At 32.7% G+C, this 14526-nt stretch overlaps 2 protein-coding genes across 3 annotated transcripts in view; one reads left to right on the forward strand and one right to left on the reverse strand.

Annotated features, from left to right (window-relative positions):
• Positions 1–339: 339 nt before the first annotated feature.
• Positions 340–7716, reverse strand: LOC149076412 (SH3 domain-binding glutamic acid-rich protein homolog). 2 transcript variants are annotated; one of them, XM_089243968.1, is made up of 5 exons: positions 7517–7716; positions 5002–5184; positions 4623–4796; positions 2444–2483; positions 340–1107 (listed from the first exon to the last, which is right to left on the reverse strand). In XM_089243968.1, exons 1-5 carry the CDS (start codon positions 7559–7561, stop codon positions 1103–1105), a joined length of 447 nt encoding a protein of 148 aa, XP_089100094.1. In that variant the 5' UTR covers positions 7562–7716; the 3' UTR covers positions 340–1102. The 2 variants fall into 2 exon arrangements, with proteins under 2 accessions (XP_089100094.1, XP_089100093.1); XM_089243967.1 differs by lacking the exon at positions 340–1107 and having other exon boundaries at positions 1157–2483; positions 7517–7694.
• A 448-nt stretch (positions 7717–8164) lies between these two features.
• Positions 8165–14526, forward strand: part of LOC149076413 (brefeldin A-inhibited guanine nucleotide-exchange protein 3) — a 37504-nt gene continuing 31142 nt past the window's right edge. Inside the window, exons 1-9 of the mRNA XM_089243969.1 lie at positions 8165–8268; positions 9825–9931; positions 10086–10137; positions 11080–11161; positions 12397–12531; positions 12739–12927; positions 13112–13145; positions 13650–13725; positions 14117–14230. Coding sequence (XP_089100095.1) covers positions 9847–9931; positions 10086–10137; positions 11080–11161; positions 12397–12531; positions 12739–12927; positions 13112–13145; positions 13650–13725; positions 14117–14230 — 767 coding nt within the window. The 5' untranslated portion in view covers positions 8165–8268; positions 9825–9846. The remainder of the gene's footprint in view (positions 8269–9824; positions 9932–10085; positions 10138–11079; positions 11162–12396; positions 12532–12738; positions 12928–13111; positions 13146–13649; positions 13726–14116; positions 14231–14526) is intronic.

The following is a 14526-nucleotide window of genomic DNA, read 5'->3' on the forward strand; positions in this document are numbered from 1 at the left end:
TTGTGCAGAAAAAAATAGTGGGAATTCTATTTATCTACAATTAAATATTTCAGATAAAGGCTTAATTTAATGGAAACCTTAAAGATGTATAGCAGTCAATTGATTTTTTTCAACTATTATGAAATTTTATTAACTAAAAAATAAAGTATCACACATTTCCCAAAAAATTTTGAACTAATTTTAAAAGATCATAGCTAATGTATGCTCAGATATATACTTAAGATATATATTTTTAAACGAAATTCTTAACCATAGTAAAAATGACCATTGTGATAATTCACTGTGAAGATGACCAATTTCAATTAGAATTTTTAACCATCAAAACTAAAAAATATAACTATAAAATAGAAAAATTACAACACTATAATAATTTATAATCAGTATCAATGACAAACATGTAAAAACACACATTGTATATCATCGTTTTTTTTCAACAACTTTTTTCGCATATTTTGTCAGGACAAAAAAAAAAATCATTCACATAAAACATTATTAATGCATGATTGCCACATATTTTAAAACTGAAAATTAAAACCTACTCTTGTCTGAAATCTTGACTCTTCTCCCCCCCCCCACACCCATAAAAAACTACACAAATCGGAAATGTGTATCATGGATAAATTATAATATTTTTAGACAAGAATTTCTAGACATTATACTATAAAACTGAAACAATAACAGTCATACTGAATCCTTGAAACAAAATATAAAGAATGGCAAAGAAAAAACCAAATATACCCTGAAACAAACTTGATGAAAACAGCAAAAATTTCTTTTTTTATCCCCTCCTTGGTACTGAAAAGAAATCTCATTTTAGCAAAGAAAAAAAAATTCATGCAGGCAATAAACTCTAAGAAAACAGATGCAAAAACAGACATCTAATTTGTAAACTAACAGTTAATGTCAGGCTACTAAGATTTATGTAAAAATTAGTTTTCAGGACAGGAATGGTTTTCTGGATTTCAAATGGTAAAGCATCAAGATACACAAAATACACGGATGAAAAAACACACATGCTGTTACTAGTTCTTGGCAGGAATTAATAGCTATGAACAATTTTTTTTGGGCAGGCATGGCACAGTTGCAGATACATGAAGCGATTTCATGCTGAAAATAGAAAGGGAAAAACTGATCAATAAAAGAACATTCCAAAATCTATTGTGGCATTTTCATATAAATTTTTATTTGGATAAATACATAATAAAATTTTGAAAGAACTTCATGGATATTCAAACAAACATGAGTCGGTAAGTTGAAACTTCAGAAGCTCATTATGGTTTCACAGATAAAACTTAACAGAGTAGCTCAACATTTTGTAAAGAGAATTAAGATGTTATTTAAGATGTTCGACATCCATATTTTTTATGGGTATCTTTTTTCAGTCACCTTGTTGGGCATTTTGTCCGTTGTAGCATTTGTATTTGTTATATTAAATAATAACAATAATTTCACTTTGAAATTGTGAAAAAATGTTGAAGTGCCATGTAAATCACTAAAATTAGATTTATTGTAAAATATATTGTACTTATATTTAATCTTTGTTGTATATTGATATATATTGTACCTCTAAAATCCAGGGGTAAACAACCTCTGGGCCGCAGGCTAAATGCAGCCTACCCAGGGCTCCAACTGGCCCATAAAAGGTGTTCCAGGAGAAAAGTATCAATAAACACAACATGATAGGTAGCACCAGTTTCTAGCCCACAAGAAAGAACAATATTGCATATATGGCCTGTGGACAAAAAAAGGTTGTGCACTCCTGCTTCTAAACAGCATCAAGAGTTATTGTAATCATTGCGGTGATTCTACTTCCAGCAAATTTTTAATCTGCATAACAATAAAAAAATGTTGAGCCTCAGGCTAAGTGAAAAATTGAAAGTGACACATTGAAATGCTTCAATACCACTCGTAACCAAAGGAATGATGAATAAGGGTTCTTTGTTTCAGGTCCTGGTTTCAAAGTTTTCCCTCCCCCTTAGAAAACAGGTATGGTAACAAACGAAAGCTTAAACAGGATTGGTCAGGAATTTTTCATATCTGAATTACACGAGTAGAGAGAGAAGCATATTCAAGCAATGCACAAACATTAAAAAGAACAGAAGAAACGGTGATTGCCCAATAAAGAGATTTTCAATGCAAATCACATTATTGAAAATCACCTATTAAACAATGTATTATAATTAGAAAAAAAATCAATGGTGCTGAATAATTCAGTCAGACTCCTCTTCCTCACTTGACTCTTCTTCTTCTGAGCTTTCTTTCATTGGTTTCTGCTCTTTTGCTGGTTCAAGGTCCTGCTTGATCTCTTGAGTGATAGAGGAATCATTTTCTTTTTTAGCTTCTTCAACATCAACTTCCTTTTCTCCTTCATTCGTTTCAGGCATTTCTGAAATTGGTTCTGCAAGTGAAATTTTCTGGTCAACATCTATAACATTTTCCTCACCTGTTTGGATCACTTCAGTGTCTAGATGTTCTTCTTCCGCCTGAAAAATGAAAGACTTTTGTTTTAAATCCATTTTTGACACTGTTTGAATTTGGTTTACAAATAAATATTAAGTACAAAAAGAACAATTAGCTGATCTGAGTACGATCAATAGATGTTAATCAATGACAGCAAAAAATCTGCAAAACAATAGGGCTCAAATAAATTGTGTATACCAAGTGGTACACCAGAAACCAGCTGAACTTGTGGCAGCAGTAATTCTTTGTATTTTATCTGAAATCTTCTGGTGCACTGGCCAATAATCCCAATTCTTCTCACAGATTTTAGCTGCTTTATAGCCAGGGCCAGACTTTTATTTGATGGGGCCCTGGGCAAAAGAGGTACAGGGGGTTTCCCTTGATTGAGGTCGAAGAGGTTTGGTACTCCAGCACAAATACAGTATAACATTATGTTGATCGTAAACACATTAAAAATAAGATATGCACTATTTGAAATGAGAAATGCAAAGTCTGAAAGGATTCCACAATTTTTCATGTTTGTGGTACTCCTGGACAATAATGAGAATGAAAAATAGGCCTATTATCTATCTTGTACACCCCTTGCTTGATCTCTGTGGCATAGCATGGCGCTGTGACATAATGATCAGGGGATCCTGGCCCTATTACTATTCAATATAATTTATCCCACAAAAAAACCGCAACGCAGTGCTGACCCAATCTCATGTCATCCGGTGATTGCAATGAGCATGCACAATTTGGATATGATTTCTGGAATTTTTGCCTTTGTTGTTTTTTTCTTTACTGGTTGGCCACTTCTGCTTTGGATACACTACTTTGTGACTGGAAATTAATGCTGGTCCATCTTTTCATGACTAATTGTGTGCAATTATATTCCAAACCTGTGTTCTTCTATTTTTTTTAAAGTTACAGACTGGTGAAAGCAGTTGAACAATTTCGGAAACTGGCCAAAATTTGATACAAAACTTAATGTCAGGCAAAAAATATATGAACGTGAGAAATAATTTACTGACAATCAAAAAAATAAGTAAAGGGAAGAAATAAATTTGAGGGCCGGCAGAGAAAGGAAAAAATTAGAAAAAATAATTTGTGGGCCATGATAAATATATAGGAGAAATGGTTTGTGAACTAGAAAAAAATAATTTGGGAAATAATTTACAAACTATCAATAAATGGGAGGAATAATTTTAAGACTAATATAAAAAAAGAATAGAAAAATGATTGGCAGACAGACAAAAAAACTAATTGGAAACAATAATTTGCGGCAAAAAATACATAAATATAATTTGCAGACCTGCTGATGGCAAAGACTAAATAAAAATCAATATAGAGATGGCATAATATTTTATATAAATCTAAAATCATGCAGCGGTTATACAAATTAGTCTAAATGATTCTTGAATGGGCCAGTACTGGTCCATGGGCTGGAGAACTCATGATAACAAGACTGTTTTTATGCACAAAAAAATTAATGATAATAGCTCTGTTTTTGGTTGTTGTCTTGAATTTCATCCTTCATTTTGATATGGTTATTCCTGGATAGAAATATCCTTTAAATCTAGGTTTTCATTAATTCAAATTCATTCATGTCTGAATTAACTCTAATTATCAGAGTGCTATTCTATTAGCATCTGCTTTACAAATTGTGTGGCGATAGGGTAAATGTAAAAATGATAAAATCTTTGAGATCCTCATTGCCAAAACAAGTCTTTTAAAGATCCAAAATATCTCAGAATTTTTAAAGAAAGGGGTTGATGAAGGAGCCCTCACTGAAAATACATTTTGGTGTTAGAGAGTACTACTGCCATTGATAAATATTGCACGCATGTCCCTAGGCACAAAAAAGTTGGACCATTGGTGTATCTCACACGAAACTTTAACTCTGAATACAAGGAGAATGGCTCATTATTTCAATGAATTTTTAAAGTGACTCCTTTGAAAGCATGTATTTATGCGATGATAAATAGTTTTCAATTCATTAAATTTTAGAAATCTAAAAAAACACATGTGAAACTCGAAGATCAGGAAGAGATTAGACATAAATTCTTGCATGTTTAAAATTGACTGTTTGTCATAGCCATTGTCTGAAATCTTAGCACTTGAAGTGGTTGCGACAGTTGCTTCAGACATTGGCCATGACAAATGGGCATGAAGCAATCTACCTGGTGTGGCTTGTCCGAGATATCATCATCATGTGGAACACCATTTTGAATTACTGATGAAGTTTTCAATTCTGTGCTGTTACTTGAAGTTTCAGTTTTGGATGGGGTCTCTTCCAGCTTCAAGAAGCTCATCAGAATATCGTCATCAGCCGCTAATTGGAAATCGTCATAGTTCTAAAAAAATAGAAAATCAGAAAAGTAATTTCACACTAATGCTGCTAAGGTGTCAAGAAACCCCAAGCACAAAACTACACTCAGATTTTTCAACTACTTGGTCAGTCTTTTCTTGCCACATGAACAAAATATAACTAAGAGCAAATTTCTATATATCACCTAAGAAGAGTTATGAAAGTATTCAAATTTATAATTATATACTCACACCACAGTACTGGTCACCATTGAAAATTTGAGGAGGCAAAATGTCTTTTTTGTTGTGCTTTCTCACTTCCTCCTGCATGAGAGCTCTTTCCTGCTCCCTTCCTGGTTCTGTCACATCTATAATTTCTAAGTCAACAGGTAGTGTGGAAAGTATGAACAAGACCCTCTGTTGTGTCTTTCGAACCTATGCAAATCAAATAAAATATTAATCCTTTTTTACAATAACAAACAGCTTTATCAAATCAAAATCTGTATTAAAAATTTTAAAACATGCAACAGGGTTTTTTTGTTGCCATGTGTGGTGGAAAAAATACAGTAAAAACCTTCCCTACAAAAATAGTGCTTGAAGGACTTGCTACGCTTGCAAGTAAAGTGAATAAGATGACAAATCATGGTGAGAGAAATGTCTGCGGCTCTGAGTGTTGTCAGTTCATCAAAAGAGGTTTGCAAAACAGCTACCAGTCATGTAGATGGCACAGAGCCTTATCAATTGACTATTAGCTGATACTACTCCTCTGCCAACCAGATCACTGCCTACCGCTCTGTGTCAAAGAAGAGATAAAAATAGGTGATCAAAGAAGATCTGGGCTATTGCTGGAAAAGGTGGGTGCATGTATTATGAACCTAATGTGAAGTTTGTTTCTATGTAATGCTTGTTATAATGCTGGAATTTATACAATCCATTTAGTCCATTTATACAATCTGAACAAGATAATGAGTTACAGGTTTGACTCAATCAGAAAAATAACCCCCATTATGAACTTGTATTTCTAAAAGCAAACATCTGTTCTCCATTATCTAATTTTGTAGTACATTAAAGAAACATTGATTGGCCAGTCACCTGGCCAATTAATTTCTGTTTTTCCTTTTTTTCAAAAGTTTGAAGCTAATGAAATATATTTTTCTGATTAAAATTTTTTAAGAATACATTGAAACTGACTTCATAATGAACTTAACTGTGGTTTTTAAATCATCATGGAAAAATTTATAATTGAAATAATTGGACTGAAAAATTGTCATAATGGCATATATGCAGATGGTGGCAAATGTTGAGGGGATCAGACACATGGGCCGGATACAAATTTACACCTATGTGAATTTTTTATACATACACACGATCCTCTGTACTGCTTTGCTCTTCCATATGTCTGCACTGTGCTTTGATATTTAATTTTTTGTGACTCCATGTGTTTGCTTGGCACCATCCACAGCATGTCTTTGCTTTTCCATGAATATTTGATCCCTTGAAAAATTGGAGAATGAAGAAAACTAACTTCAGCCAGCTACCATTATGTAGCAAATGGGGGTTCGAATCCGCATCCTTACGATGATAGTAAAGCACAATGCCTACATGTTTCGATTACTAATTAGTATCTAGAAGTGGGCTTTTTGTATGCATAGTGAGAGTAGATGAAATGAGTGGGGGGGGGGGGGGACGGATCACAGTGCAGCACAATTAGCCTTGGCTTATCGCTATCAAGGACACAGGATCTCAGATAGATCATACACAGAAGCACCAACATGAAGAAAACATTGAGATGGGGCTGACATTTGTATGTAGTCCTGTATGTAGGAGAGGAAGGGGTGAGTTGCATTGTTTATTCATTAATTATTGCATTTAATTCGATCCCTAGAAGCTGAGTTAGACAATCATTTAGACTGTAGTAAATATAGTAGAAATCAGCTTTGGGGGACTAAAATAGCACAGTCTTAGATTATGATGCCTATGGTTTTGTTATTGCTATTCATTTTCTATTGTCTTTTTTTTCATTTCCACAGCAATAATATTTAACCTTTTTTGCGATTTGTTGGCAATTTTTTTTCCTTGGCAGAAAAGACGTCTAAAAGCACGATTTCGTTTCATTCTTGGTGACTTCTCTTCATGCTTTTGGACATTTTTCACACCAAAGGAACAAATCGACCAGTAATACTGTAGCTGTTCTGAAAACAAGTATGATAGTCACAATATGAACACGGTTGGGACTTACTGTAACAAAAAGGTCGCACATCATCGTTATAACGAGTATTCACTACATTGAATATTTTTTACTTGATGCTTGGATCGCTCACAACTCCAGGCACTAATAACTCAAGGTGTATTTGTGTGAACACCTTTTCTTTTTGTAATAAATACGTCTCAATGGTTTTCTTTTTATATTAAAGTTAAACAAGTGATCATATGCTATGAAGATCGAAAGTCATTTTAAAGTTTCATAACATTTCTTTTTTTCCTCTAAGTAAAGATATTGAAAAAGCAAGTATGCATGGCAAAATTTTATTTCTGAGACAAATACCATATCGCTATTACAAGTTTATTTCCCGTTTCTCCATGCGATTGCCATTGCCATATTGTTCAAAGCTAACCACAAATGAACTACTTGTTTGGATGATTTCAGCAATCAACCAAATAATATTAGTAATAATGGCAATTGAAAGTGGGACATTTAACTATAACCACATGATAGATAGATACCACACCCTCAAGCATCTGAATGACATTTCTCTTAAAAACTTACATCGTGGCTTCCGCAAATACCGGATACGAACACTTTAATTGTCATTTTGAGATCGTTTCCAGCGTGTAAACATTTAAATTAATATTCACTGAAAAAATGTAAACAAATCGCGCCAGCTACTCAGTTTACACGCTGCCATAACACAACCAAAAAAAGACAAGACGACAGGAAATCCTGTATGTCAGCACTTCACTCCTCTCTTCCTCTTCCCCACTACGACTCTACCGACTTTACAGGGAGATCTGATTCGTCCCTGCGGATTAACTGACGTCATACAATACTGAATTTATATGGAAAATAATCAGTATAATCTGGTATTATTTTCAATTAAATATTTAATTCGTCATAAACTAATAACTTTTAGCCCATTAATACTGATTTGATTCGTTTTTGACAAAATTTTAAACATAGTTACAAGTTTCGTTGCGATGTCGGTAGATTAGATAATTTCGGGCATTCAAATCATAAAAATGACAATGATTAAAAGAAACTTAAAACAAAAATATTTTACATGAAAAAACTACAATTCAGACTTCAAAACTTGAATACAATATTGGAGTTACTATTTTTTAATTGTTTGAAATTGTTTTTTGTTGGGTTGGTTAAATCGACTGCTTTGGTCCTGCCGCCTTCAAATTGCGGCATTTCATATTTTTTCGGTTTTGAAGTGTTTGTTTATGTGCCAGATGGACATATGTTATCATCTTTATTAGGAGGAGAGCTTGGATCTTTGTTCATTGTGGCAGCTTTCGGTGAGTGATCCATCGAGCAATTACATTCATTCACGATTAAAAGGAGTTTTTATTAGTGATTAATGACTGATTTTATATTTAAAGGGGAGCATATGCTTCTCTCAACATATTGGAGCTCACTCTTTTCATTATGTTGAGGAAAAATTGATTGAATAGCTCAACTCAAATTAAATAAAACTTTCTTGAAAGTGCTGCAATTATAATTGATTTTCAAAAAGAAATTGTGCTAAAGTGTTTTAATTTGAATTAACAAGTTTGCTGATTCAATAGTAGTTTTTATATATCACTGAAATTTAGGTTATATTCTGTATTTATGATTAGGTTTTAGATATAAGTATTCAATCATCATCGTGTTAAGTAAAAACTTTAAAAAGCCACGTTGATATTGCGAAATAGTGGTGTCTAACCCTGCATTCATGACAGGAACAACTAACAAGTTGCTATGTAGCAGCCATACCACATGTGATGAAATAGCTGTTTGTGACAATAAATTTGGATGCACAAATTATAGATAACTATATACAATTCAGCAATGAATTTTCATAAATAGATCATCGACTGGTTCTGGACATTTTTCAAGTGTAAGAGAATAATGTTTTGGCGATTAAAAAATCTCCCCTCCCCTTCAGTTGGCACTCTAAAAAATTGGCCCTCCCTTCAGTTGGCTCTTTTTGTGGCTGCATAGTGTGCAGGATTCAAGATCTGGCCCTGACTCTGCCGGTCATCAAACCACAACCACTTCACAATCTGCATCGAACCATTATGTTACAGAAGCATTGATGTTTTTCTTCCTTAGAACTACATATACACTGAACAAGACCGTGCAGTGGAGAGCCTCTTTACTTAGATAATAGCCTATGATGACGAGTCACCAGATGGCGATGAATGTTCTGATGTTTTTTCCCTACTGTTCTCATGAAAAGTTGTCCATGGCAATGTTGTGCTTGGAAGATAGAAAGGACATTGATAGAAATTGCTGTGTTGGAGCAGCAGCAACATTGCAATTCATCAAAATTAATGTTATGCAAAATATTGTTGCATAGCTACTACTACTAAACCACACATGCACCTTGTTCATATTCCCTGTGTAAAAAATGTGGCATAACTACAGAACAGAGAATGATCAAATTGTCCCTATTGAAATTTAATCATGATTAGTATAGATCAGTGGATCTCAATCTTTGGAAGCCTGCGGCCTGGTTGATTTCTTTTATGTCGGTGGAAGCCTTGTCATGCATATTACCAATGGGAAATAAATGGATGAAAATAAACCAGCGAACCACTTGCAACCTGGTTCTATTGATGCACGTGAGAGTCTGGTGGTTGAGGAACACTGGTTTTAATAACACCAGAGCTTTAGACTGATTTATATTTGAATTTCCAGAAATTTTGGGACTCACCAACATAGACTAATCTGAATTATATTAGATAATCAAGATTTTACTATATTCATTTTTTCTCAAATAGCCGATGAATACATTTTTTTGCACCGTCCTGTGACAAAGGATTATTATCATCTAAAATTTATTGTCACACTATGTTGTACTTTTTTTCAGAGTTTCTCCTTTTCAGTTGGGCATGGAGGAGGTTTTTATGAAAATCCTCAAAGACTCATCTCCGCTGAAACATGTTCCAGTACGTTCCGCTTGTTTGGAATCACAAGGTACTGTGTGTAGTTATTTATAAGTATATTTAACATGAAATGAAATGTGTGCATAAGTGTAAATATTATTTTCTTTTGTCAATTGATGAGTTAAGTATAGGATTTTTTTTTTAAAAATATGGTATGAAAATCATTAATTTTTTTTATTTTTCAGAGTTATTGGAAAATCAACATGAATTAATGCGTTCACCACCTCATGAAATTAGGTAAGATTGTTTATTCATGTGTGTATATGTTGTTCTAAGGCAGAGGTTTTCAACCTTTTGCTAGTCACGAGCATTGCCTGTACCCATCATCAAAAGAAGAGCACCCTTACAGCAAGTTTGGCATAAAAATATGTGAAATCAGAGGATGATTTCAATCCTTGAATGCAGTTAGCATAAAGTGTTTAATTGGAACGTTGATCAAGTGCTCGTGAGCACGAAATCAAACATGAGCATCGAGCACTCTAGATGCTTCGGGGAGCACCATGGTCGTGAGCAATGGGTTGAATATGTCTGTTCTAAGGTTTCAATCATAGTTCCACAAGTGAGTCTGCAGTACTGTCCAGTTATCAAGAAGATCATTGGCATGCTTTTACAAATTTGGGTATGATTTAAAGTACTTTTGATCATGGCCTGGCATTCCAATATATATTTATAATTTGAACAACATTGCATTGATACCATATGGCATTCACTGGTGCAATATTGCGCTTCGAATTGCATTCGTATATTGTTATTGTACATACTGATCTGATTTTTCCTTTCTTTTGTATTTCGCTGTATTGCAATTTTGAGTTTCTTGCACAGTATATGTTTGTTGATGTTACTTACGTTTGTAAGCCTCGTGGCATACTCTGTGGAACACGGGGAGTTGTTTCTGAAGGATCCAAAAAAAAAAAAAAATTTGAACAACAAATTTTTTTAAACTGAAAGAATACTCCAGTACACAAAGCTAACCCACTAGTATCAAGCCTACGATGGCTTTTAGTCAAGGATCAGCATTATTCTATTCATATTTTTTTTCACAGTATGAATTTATTTTTGAATGTTGTCTTCTGTGAAAAATATTGCACGCAGGCCTCCCTCCATAATGTAGGAACCCTAGCTTCCAATCAAAATTCTTTCATTCATACATTGAATCACCTGTACTTTCACTTATTTCAGGGCCAAATGTCTCCAAGCACTTCAGTTGGCATTAGAAACGAAGCACAGCAAGCTGGTTAGCCATGCTTTGAGTGGATTCCAGGTGGGGTTTTAGAAAGTGATTTCAATACTTTTTCTTTCTTATAAGTCATATAAATTTATGAATATTTCATTGATTTATTTACATTTTGCTTTTCCTTTGAAAAGGAATGTATCTGCTAAATTGATCACTCTATTAACTCTTTCACTGAAAGTAATGAGATAACTTGCATGCTCAAAAGCCTCTAATTTTAGCAATCATGAGACTAGATATTTCGTAAAGCTGATTTCGCAATAAAACATCTTTTCCTATCTCCCCATTTACTTTGACTTGTTTGTTTTCCTATAAACCCCCCTTTTTGTTCTGAAATTTGAAATACAGTCGAACCCCAATTTAACAAACTCTGATTCAACAAATTCCCGTTTTCTGAAATTCTTGCAAAAACAGTGGTCAAACCCCTATTTAGTGAATAAAAAACTATTCCAATCTTTTTTTCATATTTCTCATTCCCCAACACTAAAATCGGAAAATTTTACTTCCCACGATTCGAACTTCAGCCCTTCTTTAGAGGCAAAGAAAAAAGTGGGAGTAAGAATCTGTTCCTTTTTGCATAAAAGAGACAAAATGTACAAGGGAAGGTTTCAGCAATTGATGTAACACCAATACCATAAAACATTATGCAATCCGCATGTTTAGATTTCAGTAAAGAAATAAAGTTACTGCAAATTTGTGCTCTGTCTTGACAGGTCACCTGAAGAGAAAGTATTTTTCAGTTAATGAGAAAAAATGTCAGTTTAAACAGAATTTGATATAAAATGCCGGACGTATCAAACAAACTTCTATCACAAGCAATTTTTTCATGCACATCCTTACTTTATTCCTTAAGTTCATGTATTTTTTTCCAATTGTTGTCAGAAATAAATTCTAACAGCAACCCAAAAGTAAGTAGCTTTTAAAATTTGTTGTGATTTTGTTTATGCTGCTGTTTAATTTGACCCCGATTTAACAATTTCCTTGATTTAATGAATAAAATTGTTGATTTCTTTCTTCTAATTTATTGAATCACGATTTGACTGTAGGTTTGTTTGTTTGTAATTCAGTGTTGAAAATAAATTGAATACTCCGTCTATCCCTATCTCTTCAATCTGCGTCATTTGAATTTATGTCATTTTACATAATTCAAGTTTTTGTTTAACTTTCCAGAAAATTGTTTAATATTTGTATTGTTTAAAAAAAATAACATAGATGTAACTACAGAAATGGATAAAAAAATTATATTTCCACCTGCTCTTCCTCAGCGCCTAATTTGGGACAAGACTTTCCAAACAGTTTTTGAGACAGCAAATGATGAAACATGGATCCCATGCCAGCTGCTTCAGTCTGTAGAATCTATATCTAGTCAAAATGAAGATGTTCAGGTGGAAATTATGAAAGTAAGTTCAAAATCATAGGATTTTACATCAATTATAATTAATTACAATATAATCATTAATTAATTAAATTAATGATATAATCATAATATAATCACAATTGTTTTCCCTAAAATTATGCCTTTTTTTCCTGCTGAAGAAATTTGATCTTCTTTCTCCATCCTTCACAATTAAACTCTTTTTTTTCACCCCCCCCCCCCTTAATTACAGATTCTTGTACAGATGACAAATACTTGCAGCTACAGTCTGAGCACAAAAGCTGTGATACATTTGATTTCTATGTGCCTTGATGTATATACAAAGGGATCATCGTCGTTGAAAAGTGCTGCTCAAGCCACGGCTAACCAGACACTGCAAGTTTTCTGTTCGATGATTCAAGAACCAGATGAAGCAACTGAGGTTCTAGTCATTGTTTTTTTAAATATAAGATATGCTTTCAGAGACTTGAAACATGTATGTTATTCATTGTATTATGAAAATTATAATTGATAAGAAAATGAAGTTTTAAACTATTGCTGAATGCATAGAGTAGAGTTTCTCAACATAGTCTGTCTGATGTATGATAATTTTTTCTATTTCGTAGGAAGAAACTGATGAGAGCATAAAAGAAGATCCCAGTAAGAATTTTATGCATGTCTCTTCTGCAGAAAGTTTAATTAAATTTTTTTTCTCCATAACCAGTGTTCTCTCAGCCTTCATGTTATGTGACAAAAATTGGTTTAATAAAATAATTGCATAAGATAAAATTGAAAAAATAAAGTTTAATTTATCATGCTTAAGGTGGCAAAAATTCAAAATATTTTTTTTTTTGAATTTAATTAAAACTATATACTTAGTAAAATAAATTAATAATATTTTATTCACACTTTGGTTTTTCTGATCATCTTCAATGGAATTATGAATGGACCGAGGAGGGTGAAATGCTAGAAATTTTTTTCTCCTAGAACCATGTCCACCTCCCAATAACCTAGCAGTTACATTAATGAATCATAGCAGGAATGAGAAAACAACTTTAGATAACTTGTTTGTTACCATAAAAAATTAAAGCAAGAGTTTTACTGTCATTTATTTTATTGTAGGAATTTATGTCAGACTTAGTTGTGAATTTATTTTTTTTACAGATATCCTTGCTGAGGGAGTTATTGAAGACTTGTCCCCAGTTCTAGTGTTTATCTGTGGAAAATTGAAAAATGTTAGGTGAGACAAAATGTACTGAAAGACTTTAAAAATGACCTTTACACATTCATACATATATGTGCATTTTTCTTATGCTAATTTTTCTTACTGAGTTGAAAGAACAGAAACACGAAAACAAAATTTTTTCTTTGAAAGATTGTAAGTAAAAAACTAATCTTATATATCATACCCAATTTATTCTAGTTAATGTTTTTATTATGTCTGATTTATATAAAACAGGTTTCTTAGAAACTTGAGAGTCACCCGTCATTTCATAAATTAACTATTACTTAGATAAATACTTTCATATACTGTAAAAATTTAATAACTAATCATCAGAATTTGAATTTTTTTTCAAATTTCAGCTTACAGTATTTTCATTTCTAATATTCTGTTTAATTTTACTTTCCAGTGGTTGTCCAGAGAAAAAAGTTGGCATTCCTTTACTTCTACAGTGTGTGCTGTCTATCTTGAGAAATTTAAACATTGATATCCATCAAAATTCAATTTTTTTGAAATTCCTATGGTAAATTTTTACTTTTTAAATTGTTATTGTGATAATTGCATTTTATCACATTCTGCTGAAAATTAGTAGAAATAAATTGATCAAAATTTAAGTGATTGAACACAATGATTGTGAAAATAACAAAATTTAAAATTTTACCATTAAATGCAGAATTTTGGCAAAGAACATAATGATTGCTTAAAACTCCTTGCTGTATCTATAGTCTTTAATTTTGAGATTTTCAAGGATAAAGGTTTATTAATTGACACAAATTATTATTATTTATGTGTCTCAAAAGCTTTAATGACAAACGGTAT

The sequence above is a fragment of the Pholcus phalangioides genome, unplaced genomic scaffold (assembly GCF_987345545.1).
Source record: "Pholcus phalangioides strain wild (caught in Gottingen) unplaced genomic scaffold, Ppha-v1.0 ptg000015l_1, whole genome shotgun sequence".
Lineage (NCBI taxonomy): Eukaryota > Metazoa > Arthropoda > Arachnida > Araneae > Pholcidae > Pholcus > Pholcus phalangioides.